A 19,242-nucleotide genomic window follows, 5' to 3' on the forward strand; every position below is an offset into this window, starting at 1 on the left:
TAGCTAAATGGTAAACAACAAACATGGCACCACACCGGTAAGGTAAGACAACACGTTTACATGTCGTTTTCTATATGTTCTCTGACATTTATCCTAACGATATGGGGCGGTCTTTGTGGAAAAAAAGCTTGTTTAGTGGACTAACTTTGCACTTGAAAGGATGCCCGTTCAATTACGTTTTAACAGGTCTGACGCTGTATCTAGGCTAACGGCTAACATGCTAACTATTATTTCTATGTCACTAGTGACATAGGACGATAGGAGACGGGCTGAAATAAACCGAAATTTCCCTTTAAACTGATACTGATTTTTTTAGGTGGCTAAAATACGGCTTGCTGCTGACCCTGCTCATAGCAGCACATTGCTTAACAACCCTGCCTAGTGACATCTACTGTATGTAATACACTGACTATGGACGAGTACCTACAGCACATAGTACATATAGCCCCACTTCAAAAATTCATAACATCCCTTCTGCACTGTGTTGTGTCTCCAGGTGTTTTGCCCATGACAAACACTTATTTTAAACTCTGACAGAATGAGGTGAAGTGAACCTGAACACCTGAACACAAGGAGCATATGGCGTCCCTCACCTGTCCAACCCAAGCGATATTAAAGGAACCCTCTACAGATTCTCTCATGACTCTAAATTAAGAGGGTAGATTGGAAAACTGAACAATCAGACAGACAGAATCAAAGATGGTTTCTAACCCTCCAGAAGTTCATCAAAGTCATCGACAAAGAACTCTCGTAGCGGAGGTCTGCGAGGCTGCTTCAGCGTGTTCACAAGCTGCTGGATTTTAGCTGACACGCGACTGCTGACTGGAACACCTGTAAAAACACACATTTGTTTTTTGCATCTTATTGATAACCTTTACTGTTTATATTTTATTTGCACTCTTTCCAACTTTGTTCTGCAACTGCTGCACAACAATTTCCCTTGTGATAAATAAAGTTTCCTCTTATCTTATCCACTCGGGGTAGGGATAATTATCTGGCCTAATTCTTCGCAGTGGAAATGAAATTTGGGGGCCTGAGTGGCTTGCAAGACCGTCCTTGTTATCTTATCAATGATTCCTTTGAATCTCAAATGTTACGGCAGGTTTTGTAAGATAGTGAGTGCTGATAGATTGCTGGTTCATATCTCTAGATGGCTTCTTAGAGTGCACAAAAAAGAACTGAATAATAAACACTGTGGGACAAATTCACAAAGACCAGAATGCGGCCGCTGATAGCACCATGAGTTGCACATCACTTGCAACCACTATCTGCCCAGTCTCAAGGTCCAATTCACAAAAGACACTGCGCTAGTGATATTGCAGCGCAAACATGCCCATAAAGTTTTGCAGCTGGGTGCATTTGGCCCTTTTTTGTGTCTTGTTGCAATTATCCATGTAGCAAAGCCTTTGTGCCAAGAACACTGCAGAGAAACAGAACACACACGTCCTGACTGATTAGTTGAAGAGGCATTCATTAAAACTTCAGTCAAGGACTTTAGATGTGACATGTTAATATCCCAGTTAGGGATGTCAACAGTTAATCAGTTTATTAGTTAACCACCAAGAATATTTTTGACTGATTATGCATGTCGGTCTGTTGGTTCATTTTGCTACTCTTTTTTCTGCTGCGTTGTGCATGGATTGGGTCTGGTGGGAGCTAGCTAGCAACGCTGCTTACTTAGCAATTACTGTTAGAAACGCTGTCTTGACCCAACAGCATTGCTGTGAAAATATTGTGGCAACCTTCTGGTCTCCCCCGCAGGTCGCCCCAGTAACTAAAGGGCTAAATCTTGAGCTGCAACCTCTTTCAGCATTGTTAATTATGGTATCACTGTTGGCTATGTTAGCAGAGTCACTGCAACTAGTGGTGTTAACATTGTTAACAATGATACAGGGGATTTGCGGCTAAAAATGAAGCCACTTACTCACTGGGGCTATGTGTATGGAGACTGGAGCGTGGCTTCTATGTTTCTGCAGCGAAGCTGACATGCTTGGGACTGCATTACTAGCAGTAATCGGCAAATGAGCAGCGTCACTAGCTAGCTCCCACCTGACCCGGGTGGTGCAGAAAACAGAGCAGCCAAGACTAACATTAGCTAACTAGTGGACACCGGAGGGTGGGCAATGGGCACTACTTTTTGGCGTGTTAAAATTGCTTGCCAGCTGTCTGTAAGCAAAGATAAATATAAAGAAATAAATGTAAAGAAAGATATTTACATTAAGAAACATTAAAATTTCACCACCTCTAAATGGATAGTGCTTTGCAATCCGGCGCTAAAGCTCCCTGAGTCAATTGAGCACCGGACTGAGAGGAAAGGCAGCTTGTATTTCACATCACTTTGCATTTAATAAACTATTTGTATAGCAGCGCAGTTATGCTTCGTTTCCACGCAGCCATGTGTACATATGGGAGCCAACCATAAGTCCATTAATTCTTCTTCCATTTTTGCATACTGTATGCACTGTGCTACAGGAAGTTAGCATAAAAAAATACCTAACAGACTGATGAACGTACAGCTCTATTCATAAGTTTTATCGAAGTGAAAAGTTTGTTGGCTTGCTAGCATTGGTAGCATGCTAGCTCTGTATCATATAGAGAATATACATAGTAATTCATACGTCTTGTAACAGAATGTTTCACAAAACTTGCTACACAATGACAGGCTGACCTCCTCCCTCATTTGACATCATGAATTATTGGTCCTGTTTTTGTCTCTGTACTGCTCCAAACACATATTCCACAGAATGATCTTTTCTGCCATTTCTGCTGTGGCATTTTTATCCATTTGTAAAGAGATGCATTTCCTTGCATTAAACACTAAGGGCATACTGTGTATACTATAGAGAAATTAAGACACAAATCAAAACTCTGTGGAAATAAGGCATTCAGGGTGCATTTCATCCTTAGTGGGTGCTTTGAGAATTGCAACTTTTTTTTTGTCTTACTCGTGCAGGTTTAGTGGCCAAAAAAGCCGTGCAATCCTTTTGTGAGTTTGCCCCTGTATTTGTTTAGAGCGAGGCATTCAGTTCTCATTTGCTCTTGTGGAGCTGCTAAATGGACCCCAGACTGGTTGTTCTGCACAGCTCTCAGTTTTCTAACTGTGACGGCATGATTGTGAAGCACGCTGAAAAGGAGTCAGCTTTCTTTTTAAAGAAAACGAAAAACAACGAAGGGTTAAAAGTCCAATCTGTTCATCCAGGGGAGTGACACGAACAGCCGCAGTGTAATTGGTCAGTTCTCTAAGGCAATGGTCCAATTTGAGCTCATTTCTATTTTTACCCAACTTCAGTATCTGTATTCTGAGGCTCCAGTTGGGAGCAGACTAAAGGTGCGGCGCTGACTCTTACCATCGCCGGTCTCCATGCGCTCTGCGTTGCCGTACTTCTGTGTGTTCCTGGCAATGGTTCCCATATTGGCCATGTGATGGCGCTCGGTGTGGGAGTGGGACGAGTCCGAGGAGTAGCCCGTCACGTCCGGGGGGGCCGAGTGATTCTCTGGATGGAGACGAGGGAGGGAGAGAGTGAGGCAGGCAGGCAGATGGAGACAGCCAGCCAGCGGTAACTCATTTTTCATATTCATCACTGTACTGTTTGTCAAGTGCTTTGTTTTATTGCCCAATAAACACATTATGATGTTTCTGTGTTAATTTGGGTCACATCCCAGGCACACACTAAACTGAATCTATTTAATACCTGTTTCAAAACAATATATCCTTTGCAACCTGAAGCAGCTTTCAGTTTCTGTGTACCGCAGATGTCAAATAAGTTTCTAGAACACTTACGTGCTCTCTTAAATCCATGCTTAAAAGGTTTCTATTTGCCACTGCAAAGATGTTATATTCTTGTACTTAGACGCTTTGTAAATCCTTGAAATCTACTGTATTTCTACTACTTTTTAATGCGTCCCTTCTTTTTAAATTCTCCTATTTTCTGATCTACTTGTTTTGTATATTTATGCTTTATGTAAAGCACCTTGAATTGCCTTTGAGTCTGAAATGTGCGGTATAAATAAACTTGCCTTGTCTTGTAAACTTAAATGAAAGCTTATTTTACTACACAAAAGCTAAAAATTTGACACAAAACCTGCTCTTCCAAAGACACCCACATGACATCTAACTGATTTCTTCAACACAAAGTCCAGACATAAAAGTCAAAGCCAATCCTTTAATCGTAAGAAGCTTGTCAATATCTGTTAGTGTGAAATCAATAGCAAACAGTGTTGAGTGTGCCCAAATTCAAAACCACTCATCACATCTCTATTTAGTTTAGCCTCTTTGATTACTGATCAAAACATAAAATCGCAAATAAATCACATTTATTGGAGGCTATCAGTATAGCCATTGGATCTTTTGTCTTACCCTGGCCTAAAATCAATATCAAAAATATGTGCTGTGAACCTAACAGGTCTGTTTTCCTGGAAATATTTGACACGTGATTCAAGAATTTATGGTTTTATTTCTACAGGGTGTCTACAGGTATCATTAATGATTTTAAAGACCTTATAAAGATAATTTTTAATAACATTTAAGGGTGATTTTTGGACAAATCAGTGTTTTCTCTAAGCATTCCACGTGGAGGTAGGTTTTACATAGAAATACAGTTATTGGAGTGAGTTAAGTTAATCTACATCTAATCTTAATCTACATTTTGAAAACAGGTTAGAAGCAAATGATGAAGTAAAGACAGCATTAGGTTCAGTGACAGGTTTAAAGATCGGTAACATCAGAGGTCTGGATGCAGAAGAGCTTGACTCATTTGAACAAAAAATAAATATATGAATAAATAAATAAATAAATATCAAAAGATAGTTAAATGCAATGACAGCAAATGTTTGTAAGTAAGACCTCACAAATTCAAATCAAAGATTATTTCATGACTATTAAGGCCTAATATTCACACGGTTGAATTCAAAACATGTTAAGACTTTTTAAGGACCTGCAGACACCCTGTTTTTAAGTCTGATTGAAACACTTGTGGTAAGTATTTCTGTGTTGAACGTACCGTCTGACTCCAGCGGCGGTGGCCACAGCATGTCAGATCCAAACTCACAGGATCGTCGCAGAGACCCTCCGTTCTCTGCGACACTCAGAGCTCCCTTCCTCTTCAGAGACAGGTGGCCAATACCTGAATGCACACATATGACTGTGTTATACTGTGGTTTGCACACTGACGCAAAGCTACAGGTAACATGAAACTGCAATCAATCTCACTTCATTTACCTGTACATTTACTTTTTATGTACTCTATTCAGGATCCATATCCATTACAAAAAAACAATTTGGTGCCCAAAATCACTTAAAGCCAGAGTATGCAGTTTTAATTTGGTCTCATTGGGAAAAAATCCCATATAAACTTGAAGCATATTGTAATTTAAGTGGACTGAAAGAAAACTAAACTTCTGCAACTTCTTTTGGCTCTGTTTTCAGGCTTTAGATAATCTAGCGTGTGACAAGAGACTTTAGCCAAATACAAGTCATTTCAGAGAGAGGACGCTTCTATTGACTGTTCTACAAATGCAAATACGAGTGCACGTTCCTTAGGTGAAAGCCTGATTCAATAGCGGAGAATCCTGCTGAGAGAGTTACTTTTCCAGCACTGGCAACAACTGCCTGCAGTGCAAAGCAACCCAAAAAAGCAGATGGATTTATCAACAAGAGAGTCTAAAAGAGAGTCCGACAATATAAGAAATAATTCACACGTCAATATCAGCAAAGTGTTTCAGAGATGGAGAGGACATGTTGCTAATAGTTTAACTTTCTGCCAACTGGGGCCAAAGGCTCATGGCTGCTTCAAGTTCACTGTCATGTAGCTGACGCTAGCTGGAACCTCTAATCACAGTGTATCCTCCGCCTCACTCCACAACACTACAGACCACGTCACTGGGAGGAGAGTGGGCAGCAGCTCCAGCCAGTGGCAGCAGCAACCCAAATCCAGCCAGTGCAAACCCCAGCTCCAGAGGACCGGACAGACCTGACTCCCCGCCAGATCAGGAAACTTTCTGCTGCTGCAGTTACACAGATTAGAGCTGGCGCTGCTGCTGGCCACCAGCCTGCTGTAACACCTGGTACTGGGGAGTTCTCGCTGGCCCAGTTCGAGCTGCTACAGATGCCATCCAAAGGTCCGTTCCCTCTCGGGAAAACAGTCCACAGCAGCAAAAAGCAAGGCAGAGGTACGGTCAGGTGGCTAGCTAGCTAATTCTTGTCTTTGTGGTGTCATAAACAGAAAGAGAGAGCAGGGCAAAGAGGGGCTGAGCAAATAAGCACCTCTAACATTGCTCATTAAAAGATTAAATATGGGAAACACTGGGTTACTGTATGAAGCACATGCATTTGCCAGTGGCCGTCTAGTGGGAGGGGCTTATGACAGAGGGAGAGCTGCAGGAGGAGGGTGTATATTCAAATCATTTTCCAAATTTCTGCCTATCCACCTTTAACAAGCCAGTCTTAAGACAAAAACATTAAAATTCAACAATGTAAAACACACACTTTTTTCAGTAGAGTCTTACCGTGATGTGACTGTGACAGGTGGCTCTGCTGGTGGTGCAGCTGGCTCAGGTGTGTGTGCCCCAGGTGCGTGTGCGCCAGATGCGAGATGTGCGTGTGTGCCAGCGAATCGGCCAGCCGCCCAGCGTTGCCGCTGCCTCCACTCTGCGTGGACGAGGACGAGGAGGAGGTGGAGCCAAGGTGGGCCGGGCCTAGATGGGAGGGGCGGCTCATCCAGTGCTCCATGCCCGACATGTCATCACCTGGGCCCGCCTCCTCCTCTGAGCCCGACGACGAGTCTGAGCACAGGGGGGACAGGCCTAGTGAGAGTCAGGATTTGTTAACAGAAAACCTTCACACAACATCAACACAACATCAGCAAGTAACTTAAACTACATGAAGAAACCTTCATTCATTGCTCATTCTTTCTGAGAGTTACATTAGAAGATCGATACCACTCTCATATCCTTGTGTTAACTGTTAACCAAGAAATTGTCCAATATATAACTTAACTTGTTGTTTTTACAATTCAGTTTTTGTACATAACAAACACACAAGATCTAATGTGTTACTGAGTGAGCTGTAGAGGTGCTTTTATACCCTTGGACAGAACCAGACTAACTGTTTCCACCTGTTTCCAGTCTTTATGCTAAGCTAAGCTAAGCTAACCAACTGTTGGTCCCAATTTTGAATTTACTGTACAGGTATGTCTAACTCTCAGCAAATAAAAGCATATTTTCCAAAATGTTGTACTGCTCCAATAATATGCAAGATCTCTGCAACACAGAGGTTTACAGTTGCTGTGGTCACAGTGTTATGTGGCTTTAAAAGATCTGTAGAAATCTTAGCTTAAAGTTTAAATCAGTTAAAAACCCATTTCAGTTTAAAAACTACTAAATACTTCTGAAAATATCAGTAATTTTGCTGCATGAGGTGACTGGATTAATACCGTTATGGTGATTCAACCAACATGATGGTAAGAAGACAATTATGCTTTTCAGGTGAACATTTTCATTAAAGCAGTGGTGTTTCTTTCAGTTAGTATTACCATGTCAACCCAAAATGTGACTGCTGATTATGGTTTTGACTGCCTACTCATGTTCCCTTTCAAAGAGTGTTTTCAAAGTTATTCATCTCTGACTGAAACTACATCTGGGATTGACTAATGGATTCATTAGCTCTGTATGAAACATTTCATTGGTTTTGTTCTTTACAAACACTACATGGACAAAAGTAAGGACATACTTTTGAGTACTTTTGGTTTGTGGCTGCTCTGCAAATGACTGCAAGCTGTCAAAAGTGACATATTCTGGAATTGGCTTATGGCCAATTACAACATAAAGGCCCCTATACACCGAGCAGACTGTCAGCCGTCAAATGTCGGGTCATTGGTGAGCATCTATCGCCCTAGTTTTTAAGGTGTGTCCAACACTATTGGCACTTGTCAGCCCTTGTTAGAATTCTCAATCTCATTCTGAGCCCAACGGGTCCCGAAAAACGCAACATGTCAGAACAGGTGATGACCAAAATGTGCGCTGACTGGCTAGGTAAGGTAGGGCTCGGGCTGTAAGAAAATAATAATTAAAAAAAAGTAAAAAGTGAGCACTCTGCAAGTAGCTCCCTCTCCTTCTCTCCCTGCCTGCAGGGCTTGAAGGAGAGGGAGCTGCTTGCAGCAGCCAGGCTCAGTGCCGAGCTTTCTGTCCTCATTCCTGGCCAGAGCAGGGAGCTCCTCTGGCGGGGAAATACAGTGTGGAGAGTCAGTGATCCACTGAGCTGGTCCATTTTCCGCTGGAGATGCACGTGACTTGCACCACCATACAGCTTGTGTGTTCCCGGCGCTAGAAGCGGACAAATGCTTTTTGGGGGGGTCTGGCTTGGTCGGGCTTGGGCTAAGTATTTTATGTGACGATCTCGGACAGGCTGGGTTCGGGCTGGTTCTCACATGGGTCTGTTCAGGTTGTAATTTTTTTGGCACGTTGAAAACTAATTTTTGGCCAATTTAGCATGTTAAATCAGCAGCTGAGACAGCAGAGTGTGTTGGCGACACAAAGCACTCTGATTGGTGGTTCAGTTCAGCGCAGAGAAGAGAAACAGAAGTGAGTAAAGCAAACAAACGACTAAAGTCAAGAGGGTGTGAGATAGAAACAAACATGTTATTTTAGGTGAAATATGTTTTCAGCCACCGAACTCTTCAGCAGAAACAGTTCATAACACGTGTAATTGCTTGCTAGTGCACGGTAAATATTATTTGTTCTTTTAACATCTGGTTGTGTTGTTAATGTGCTAACTGGCTAACTTCAGGGTTCCCACACATTTTTATGGACAAAATTTCAAAACTTTTCCATGACTTTTAAAGGACCCATAATACTTTTTTTCTCCCCCCACTTGCCCGGCGTTTTTCTAACATATCAGATTCAAACTCTATTCAAACCTAATTTTGGCTGGCCGGCGTACATGAAGGGAGAGACAGAACGCAAGGAGAAAATGAAGAAACATATGTGATGGTTAACAGAACGTCACACTTAAAATGCATATTAAATAAGTAAACCAATATGGTGTTATGTTACATTATGTGATAGGTTATCCATGGAAGATTACTGTAACAATTTTATTACACACAGCAAAAATTTCATTACTTTTCCAAAACTTTCAATAATTTTTAGGAATTCCATGACTTTTCCAGGCCTAGAAGATGTGATTGTAATGTTTAATGACTTTCCAGGTTTTCCATGACCATGGGAACCCTGCAACTAGCTTCTTGAATCTGTCCTGTCGGTCTTCCGGTTTCCCTCTCTACCTGCTGGTATTGAGAATTACTTCCTTTTACGCAGGCACAGAATGTATGTGGTAGTTGGCTGTTGGCTGAAGTTTTCACAAGATGTCCAACTACAACTTTTTGGCGAAGACACAGGCGATGTAAAGCAAAGCAACAGTCTGACGTCATTGCCTCTGGTTCTTTGATGTCGGTTTGGTGTGTCTGGGCCTTAAGGCAAGTTTTGCAAAAATATGTGAATACCTCTGATTGATACTTTTATGTACTTTTTGTCTGGGCTGGGCCCCATGCTACTATTTTTTAGTGTCAACAGTTTGTGTTTGTCCTTTTCTTGTTTCTACATGTACATGAAACCAACTCCGTAAAGAAATGGTCTTCCCAGTTTGGTGTGGAAGAACGTGACCTCATCCCCATCCAACACCTTTGGGATGAACTGGAACACTGACTGTGAGCCAGTGCTGATCACCAACATCAGTATTCAGTGTTTGAATGTGATCAGGACTGGCTCACAGGTTCCAAATTTTTAATGTAAATGGCCACGGTTGTGGAAGGATATATGCAACTATCACATATGGATGTGATGTCTGGGTGTCCACATACTTTTGTCCATTTAGTGTAAGTAAGAGTAGAGCTATAAAGGGTCAGTAAGCCCAGTTTAAAATCCCAAGAGAGACTAAGGATCCTCTCTCTCAGTCAGTTGACAGCAGCTTCCACATGTGAGCCTCGTGATGATAAAAAGATCTGGATCTGGGTTTTAAAGTTTATTGTTTGAGTTCAGTAAAACAAAAGTTCAAAGTAAAGCAACAGACCATGATTCACCACTTTTCACCATTGAGCTTTTATGATCTCTTGAGCTCAAAGACACAAAATGTCACTAATTAGTCAGCTTACATAGAAAAGCCACAAGAACCAATTTAGTTCAAATTGGCTTCAAGCTGCATTTAAAAACCACAGAGACTGAATTTAACTCTTTAAATCAGAGTTAATCATCTGAACACAGAGGAGCAGGCCCAGTAAACATCCATGTGAACAGAAGTCTTACATTCATGTAAGACTTCTGTTCACATGGATGTGAACAGAAGTCTTACATTCATGTAACATAACAGGCTGAATTATAAGTTATGTGATCCCTTGAGAAGACGTCAGGTTCACTCAAGAACTCTATCAAAAGGTTAAAAAGCAAATTACCGCTGAGGAAAATTATTACATTTCCTTCATTAAAATTCAATCAACACCCAAATTGTGGCATCAACTCTGATTATATTCAATCCAGTGAGCTCATATTGGAGGTAAAGGTCAACTTCACCATCCCATTCCAGCCAACTTCTCCTAGTGCAAAAATATTAAATATTGGCTAATACTAATCAGTGTTTCTCGTGTTCTTCATGACTTTACAGTAGCTGACATTACAGCTGTGTGTTTACAGTACAGTGTACAGTTTTTTGTGTTGAAATGACTGTTTTCCTCTGAAGAACCAGAGACACAGCATTACAACATAATCCTGTCTGGGCATGGGGCTGCCTCTGCGGGGTCACATTTTAGGCTTACAGCAGCCCAGTTCAGGCAAGATAACTGAAGTGTGTGTGTGTTTTTTTACTTTAAATTGCACAATTATTTTAAAATAAGAGGACAATTATTAAACTTGGTTTGCTTTTAATGTTGCAAATCTGAGAATTTCACTAAATTCTGCTGCTGAACTGACTGAAGAACTCATTGGTAGGTCATATAATCTGTCACTGAGTCTTAAAAAATCAGCTTCTTCTCCAAACATGAATCTTAAAATAAGAATAAAGCTGATTATTCAAAGCGGAACTATCTTACTTCTCCACTAACTGGCTTGTGACTGTGAAGATGTTTTTGCAGTGTGTGCAGGTGTGTGTGTTTTTGCATGTGTCTCGTCACCTGGAGGCGTGTATGCATCCATGGAGGTCTGCACCACCAGCGAACGTCTTTTGGAAGGCATCGGCACCGCCACCTTCCTCTCCACGTGTCGTGCCAGCACGGCCTGCACCGCCTCGGTGTGGACGTCTGAGAGAGAGATAGATTCATTCATTGCATGAAACTTCTAGGGCTGATTTCATTGTTTCACTGAATGTGCGTGTCCTTGTCTCTGGACTCTTTGATACAAGCAGATTGGATTTTCTTTTTCTTTTCTAATTTTCAAGATTATTTTGCTGCTTTTTTTGCCTTTATTAGATAGTAAAAATAGACAGGAGATAGTGGAGATAGAGAGGGAGAGGAAGACATGTAGCAAGCAGGCTGAGATTTCAAACATGGGCCACTGCTCAGGATTTAGGACTAAATGGGACACACACAGATTGGATTTTTAAAATACACTTGCAGATCAATGGAAGGAGCCAAATATCAGTTTGGATAGTGCCACATACTGTAGCTGTTTCAGTGGCAATCAATAACATAAGTAAAACATCAATCTAATTACCTATAAATAGAAATTAATTGCAAAATTTTTCTATTTTTCACTAAGTTAACCTATGTATGGCGACTCTAACTGGAAACTCAGCTAACTGGCTCCAAACTAGCAATGCAATGCTTCTTCCTCTTTTTTAATTTTCAAGTTAGCAACTGGATTTTAGTTTGGGCCTTTTTTTGAGTAATAAATACATTTTGATGTTTTAAATCAAATAAACCCATTACAGAGTACAGTGTTGGCTCATTCTGTGAGAAGATAAGATATTATTGGCCAATTAAAACAATGTACCAACATCAATACCTTGCAACCTGTGGAGGAAGCATTAGCCAACAATGACAGGGGGACACTTCATAGATTAACTTAAAGGTCAGTTAACAGGACTTAGTACTTCTTAGGCTGTAAAAAAAAAACCTCTATCAAGTCAAGACATAGTCTCACATAGTCAGACCTATCTCCACATTCTGCTGTGCTGTGCCAGTGCTGGACAAAGGTCCGGCTGAACACATCATAATTCAGCACTAAGGGGAAAATAAAACACTCTGAATTGTTTGTATTTCTTTAAACCAATCACAATCATCTAGGGTGGCACTAAGCCCTGGACGCAGCGACAGTGCAGTTGCAAAATAATGCCAGGATGGAACTTGCTCTCCTGTTTGTTGCACGTGGGGAGGCAAGGCCTGGCATTAATATGGCTAAATCCCCACTAAAGAAACCCAACCTAAAACATTAAAAGTCATTGAGTGTGTAGGTTACCAGCTCAGAGACTGTTGTTATTGTTTCATGTTCAGTGCTAAAACTAAGTGGACATAGGTCTGGCTATGCAAGACTTGTTTTACATAGCTACGGGAATTTTGAAAACGGTAACACACAGATAGCAGAGGGGGAGTAGAATTCCATCTGTAATAGGTGGCCAATGGCAGGCTTAGGGGCCGTGCACATGACGCTGTTTTTGCGCCCTCAGATTCATTTTTTTTTAAGCACATTCCCGCACACATTCCCAAGCGCCCATTTTTCAGGGTACAATGGCTGCGCTCTAAGATAAACCGAGGTCAACTTTTAGAACGCAGCAGCGCACACCGCATGTCATGTGACAAGGACCAATTACGACCCACAGATATCTTTCCCTTCTTCCACAAATATCAGTCTGTGGTACATATGTAAGTTAAATATTTTGGTGCAGAGCTGCCAGACGTGTGTTTACATGTGTCCGACAGACGATGCCCACACACTTACAAAATGCGCCTGGAAGAAGATCAGCTCTGCAACCAGGATATCATTTAAACAGGCTGTGATACGGTGGTTGTTAAGTTTGCCTAGCAACCTCAGACACAACCTACCGCTGTGCTCTTGAAAGCTGGCTCAAAAAAGGCATAAAAGGAGCACCCAGCGCCCGACCTCACGCTTTCCAGGCAGTTGAAGACTCGGCATGTGTACGGCCCTAAAACTTACAGTCTACATCCTGTGAGTCTGAATGCATCTGACTGAATGACAGAAAACCTGCATTACCAACTGGAGATATAAAGTTTGAATGACTTGGTTTACAAAGCAGGAAGAGTCAAATAAAAGACCCTATCGAGCATTATGGGAATGGGAATAACCATGATTGCTTTAAAGAATACAAACAACTTGGAGTGTTTTTTACCCCTTTACAAGAATGATAATGTGTACTTCCAAACCTTTCTCTTGCGCTGACAGAGTGCTGTGGAGAAAGTTCTGGCTCAAGAGTTTAGCCAGCTGCAATATTTCCTTTTTAAGTTTAGTTAAAAGGCGGGTCCATTATTTTTTTCATTTTTTGCAGGTTTCTATATCACTCTGTACTTTCGCAGCAGTGTTTCTTATATATTTAAATCAGAACATTCAAATTTTGGTTGAAGGACGTATGTTTTAGCCTCAACATGCCATTTTCCCAAGCGGCTCTAAAAAAGTTTTCCCATGTGAGCTGACATGGGTTTCCGTATAATGATGTTGCTACATATAAACCCTGCAGCCTGCCTAATGATCCTGCAACCGGCACAGAAGCTGAACAACTTTCTGCTGTGGATGCCACGTTAGTTTGGATCTGAAACTCACACAACGACACAAACTAACTAATAGATCGCTGTACACCAGAAACGTCTTGTGTTCTGTGAGGTAAAATTACTGCTTTTGTTGTTGGAGTCTGGTAGCTTTGAAGAGAGTGATATAAGAACTTCAGTTACCCGTTGTAAATTGCTGTCTGACAGCCAGGTGAAGTGGTAAAAATATAACACTGACTATGGATAAGTACCTGATATAAGCCCACTTTGAAATATCCAAACTATCCCTTTCAGTTATTATAATGATGAGCACTTGCTGCCCTAACCAACATGCAGCATACCACTGCTTATTGCTCACAGCTGAGTGGGCATTTACATTTGAAAAACCTGGAAAAAGAACACAGATGAACCCACCCTTTAAGCAGACGGTTTAGGGGCATTAATTGGATAGCTAGTGTCAATAAAACAGCAGTGTGTTTATCATTGCAGGTGTGCTTTCTGTACCTGATCGGTAGCGCTCATCTCTGGTGCCGGAGGTTCGCCGCCGGTGAAAACGGGCAGCAGAGGGAGGGCCAAGCGGGGCCCGATGAGACATGGGCCCCTCCATACCTATAGAGGCAAGCAGGCAAGCAGGCGGACAGACACACACATATATACACACACACACACACACACACACACACATACACACATATGCACACACACGTTTCACAAAAGCAATAAATACAGTGCCAAAAAAAGAAAACAAACATGGAGATGATTTGAATCGGCAGAAAAATTATATTTTTCTGACATCACAAAACAAATAATAATAAAAAACAAACAAACATAGAATTAAATAATAATAATGTGGTAGTTCTGTAATATTGTTGCTTGCGGACAGAATATCCCTCAGTATTTTGTGACCCATAACAACCACAGCTACATCCCTGTGATAAACGATAAAGACTGTGTGTGTGTGTGTTTTAGTTGCAGTGAGGCCTGTGTGTGTGTGTGTGTGTGTGGAGGCAGTACGTTCAGATCCAGAGGCCCAAGCTGAGCTCTAGGGAGTCTTAACCTACATTCACTAATGGCGGCGGCTGAAGGCTGAATCGATAGAGTAGAGTATCATCGCAACTGTATTTGTCATGATACCAGATCGATGCCCCGGTAGTGATATGTGTGTGGGGGAGGTCAGAGGTTGCTAAATTACCTCCAGCATGTGGAACATATGCCCTGATCAGTTTGGACCTCTTCTTCTCATAACCCTTCTGAGTGATGTCCCCTGCAAACAGATAGAGATAGATAGAGAGTGAGAGAGCCAGTGATGGCTGAGCGGGCTTCTTTTTTAAAATTAATTTACTCATAAAAAAAGTTATAAAACATGTTTTATTATGGTTGCTTGAATCCTTTTGGGGTTTTTTTTTTACTTGGAGGGCAGTGCTGGTGGCTTGTTGGACATATAAGCACATCGCCCTCAGTTTGAATGTGAGACACTTGTCTCATATCACGCAGCCTCATCTGGCTCTCCCAGTCTTTTAATGTCTCTGTCTAGACTGTTCATTAAAGATAAAAATGAGAAACATAAATAAAACAACATAAATAAACGATGTGATGAATAATGATGGAAATGAAGTTAGAAAGAAACAAGAACAATATATAATGATTGTTCAGTTCAAGTCAATTGAGAGCCTCTGAACAGGACAATTATTATAAAGTTGTCAAAATACTTGATCTCCTGTAACGAAAACATGAATCATGACAAACATTGGTAAAGCCGAGCCTTGTCTGCTTTCATATATCAGAAAAAAATGAACCCCTGTAGTTCTGTAGTTACAGAACAGAAGACAGACCCTGTCACACACATAAAAACCTTGTGGAGAACTGTGATGGGAGAGCTAGACGAGATGAAGACTTGGGGTGAGGTTCGACATGTTGCCAAAGATAGAAAACAATGTAGGGAGCTCCTTGTGTCCCACAGGAGACAAAGAGGGTACAACACCATGTTCAACACATCACTCACCAATCAAACAGTGTGTCCAGCGCTAGGGGCCTCACTGTGTTTAATATAAAGTGCTTGTCAAGCTGCCTTGCAGGACCTGAAACCACCCACAGAGTCTGATGCTGGAATCAGGGAGGACTGCATCCGACATTTTTTGTAACTTTCCGAAACAATCTGTCAATCATGTGAATGGCCATGATGTGACATCAAGCTTTGGTCCCACCTTTGAGTGTGGCCACTTGTGTCTTCCACACAAACTAGCTTGTTTGAAACATAGTGAACTCAAGACTTCCAAAACTGCATAACATGCACAACAATCACAACTTCACTTCAGTGATACCAATGATCAGTATCTCAACTGAGGCCCTGCACCAGAGAGGACCCCTAAGATAAAGTTAACCTTACGTGGGATAAAAAAAAAAGATTGCCATGTCTACAAAGACAACTCAAGATATCTGTACATATACTGACATTAACAATAAAACACTATATTAATGTCATACCAATTAATTACCTTTAGCAATGGACCTTAGCTGGCATCAGGGTTGGAAATTGGCAACAGCCAAATGCTGGTTAAATATATACAAGTGGCTGCTAAATCACCAGCCAAAAATAATAGTAAGTAATCTATTGAGTGGCTGGTGTAGATTTTGGAATTCACCACCTGCAGTGACAGGTGGACAAAAAAGTTGATTTCCAACCCTGGCTAGCATCCATGTTTGTTTATCATACGAATGCAGTATAATAGAGATGTTCTGTTACCATTCTTTCCTTCCTGATACCGATACCTGAACTTATCCGCCAATACAGAGCACTGATCCAATCCCAATGCATAAAACAAACAGCCAATTTTAACAGCTGTATACTACTAACCCAGGGGGCTTTGAGTTTGAACGATGCTGCACTTTAGCCAATCGCAATTGAGGGGGCGGGGCCGAGACGTGCAGGTGTCCCCACGAAATGTGTACCTACAGAAACAGCAAGCTCCACGTCCATGGCGACCGCTCCACCCAAAACGCCGTCTCGTCAACGTGAAAAAAATTTCATGTCGTATCCGACAACAGAAGGCTTTTAACAGATGACATTCTGATGTTAGCTTTGCTGCTGCTGTTAGCTGACCCTGTCAGCTGCAGCCACTGATGCTTTCTAGACATTGTGATTTCCCAAAACTGAATAAATACCACACAAAACTGCTTTGCTAGCTCAATCATGTTGTAACTAGGAAAAAAAAAATCCTTTTTTTCTTTTTTCTTTTTTTTTTTTAAACCGATGGATTTCCAGATTGATGCTAACTCAACTTTTCTTCCTCAGGGCTCTTCGAACAAACTACTCCTCTTGTGACTCCGAAGAGTTTCCTAACCAAACACAACGTGCACACAAAGGTTTTCACCAACCATGACATGAAATTATTTCCATTGTTACTTTACATAAACTGCATTATGAAGAAATATCATTAGACCATCAGCAGACGTTTTACATGAAGATAGTAAGTGGACTCAGCAAGGATATTGGACAGACAGACAGAGAGGTCAGTGTGGACAGGCGACCATAGAGAAGCTCATTACAATCCCTGAGGGGGGTTGCCGCTGCCTAGGCAACCACTGATACACCCCCTCACCATCACTACCACCAGCTGTCAATCACAGCACCCCAGGGTCCTCGCAGCAAGGAGGTAATACCTCCTCGTTTGTCCCCATTAAATGCTGTTAAACTGCCTCACACCAGTGTTCTAATTATTGATTCTTATTTGATTGCCACAGAGATGATTAACTCCCCGACAACAAGGGAACAAATCAAACACAACGGTGAAAGACATCCAGCGAAAGAAGAGCGGGCATGTGAACATATAAACAAGACAGCTGACAGATGTACATGCCACCACACTATTAGAGATATCACACTCCTTAAAATAAGTGAAACTAAGATACAAATACAGGGGGTAAGTTCCTCTTGTTTGAGATGGACAGAAAATGTTTTTTGTTATGAAAAAGTAAATTTCTAAACAAAAACACTAGTATTAAAGCACAAGGCTGGAGATATTACAGATTTTCGTTAATGTCAAAAGATGCCATGGAAAGACCAAAACCAACAATGTGTTCTGTTTCTTAGATGAGATGTAAATCTTTAAAAACACAAATATATAGTTTCATTTTTTGGAAGTGTCAGTAATTTCCTCAGACACCTGCTTACTGTAGTTTTTAGCAAACAAACAGGCGGAAAATATTCAATTGTTGGGGAATATTTTCAGTTGCGGATTAATCCACATTTGGTGTTCTAGTGAATAATTGTGGCAGCAGGACAGTGTGTGTGTGTGTGTGTGTGTGTGTGTGTGTGTGTGTGTGTTCATAATGAAGGAAAATGTCATCCAGTGCAACAGTGTGGCTCACTGATGTGTATTTAACAACACTGAAGCTCTATGACATGGAGGAAGACGATATATCAGGCTGTAGAAGAACATGACCTCAACCCCATCTAACAACTTGTGGAATAAATTGGAACACTTCTGGCTCCCAAACTCCAAGATGGTGACGGCTGAATGCTATCCGGTTTCAAAAAGGGATGTTACATCCATTACTCTTACGGTCTGTGGGGCAGACACTGAACTGACAGTTAACTGAGGATAAAGGCTCTGGACATGGCAGCAACAGAAAGTTTGCTGATCCAGTAGGGAGTTGGGACGTTCCAGGATCAGACCCCCTGCCCCCTGGGTGACTGATACTCAGCTCTACTGCAAACACATAAATGCTATCACAGATTTATGGTGCTAAATATGAGAACATAATTCTGATACAACAAGAAAAACATCAGCCTGCAGGGATGACAAAGATGCTCACTTTTCCCCAACATCCATCAACTCTTTTCACAAATCTTGAATCACCAGTTTTATTTGTTGTTGCTTGTGTTCTGTTCTATTTGAAGCTGTTGTTTCATCTGAAATAAGTGAAATTATCACACCTGAGTGGTGACTCTGTTACTCTATTTGCCAAAAGATGAACTCAGCTGTTTGCACACAGATTGTTTTTTTGGCAGGGGAGGGGGGTGAGGGGACTTGAGGGCACAATTGCAGCTGTGCATCTATGCATACAAACAAATTATGGCTGCAAACAAATATTGACGACAGTAACTTACTGCTGGCTACTGCACTATTCAAAATCCAGTCTGTAAAAAAGAGGCATTCCTTAGAAAGAGAAACATCTAAGCTTCATAAACATAATACTCCTGGAAATGTCTCAGGACTACAAATCAACAAGACACTCAGTTGCTAATTCATTATCTGCAGCCTGCCCACTTCTGCACAACTCAAACGTACACAACGGTGTCGTAAATTTATGAATGGAAAAAAACAATGTGGAAGCAGGTCTGCTGCAGAGCGGTGGTGGGAGTGTTTTCACTGAGAGGAGTGAATGAGTGAATGAAATGTGACTGAAAACAGAGCAAAGGAAAGAAGATAAGGAAAGAAAGAGAAAGAAGACAGACAGACAGACAGACAGAGAGACAGATAGATAGATAGATAGATAGATAGATAGATAGATAGATAGATAGATAGATAGATAGATAGAT

General features: G+C 41.4%; 1 protein-coding gene across 6 annotated transcripts in view; it reads right to left on the bottom strand.

Annotated features, from left to right (window-relative positions):
- The window catches only part of LOC126397921 (disco-interacting protein 2 homolog C-like), a 104,258-nt gene that overhangs the window by 66,560 nt on the left and 18,456 nt on the right, over nt 1-19,242 (bottom strand). For 3 of the 6 annotated variants that reach the window (XR_007570723.1, XM_050057003.1, XM_050057008.1), the window contains exons 2-8: nt 14,893-14,964; nt 14,205-14,309; nt 11,157-11,282; nt 6,505-6,801; nt 5,001-5,123; nt 3,348-3,494; nt 712-831 (exon numbers count right to left, since the gene is read on the bottom strand). Coding sequence is in view for 5 of the 6 variants with exons in the window: in XM_050057003.1 (XP_049912960.1) it covers nt 712-831; nt 3,348-3,494; nt 5,001-5,123; nt 6,505-6,801; nt 11,157-11,282; nt 14,205-14,309; nt 14,893-14,964 (990 nt within the window). In the remaining variant the exon portion in view is untranslated. The remainder of the gene's footprint in view (nt 1-711; nt 832-3,347; nt 3,495-5,000; nt 5,124-6,504; nt 6,802-11,156; nt 11,283-14,204; nt 14,310-14,892; nt 14,965-19,242) is intronic. The other 3 variants (XM_050057004.1, XM_050057005.1, XM_050057006.1) reach the window with 3 other exon arrangements.

The sequence above is a fragment of the Epinephelus moara genome, chromosome 11 (genome assembly GCF_006386435.1).
Source record: "Epinephelus moara isolate mb chromosome 11, YSFRI_EMoa_1.0, whole genome shotgun sequence".
Lineage (NCBI taxonomy): Eukaryota > Metazoa > Chordata > Actinopteri > Perciformes > Serranidae > Epinephelus > Epinephelus moara.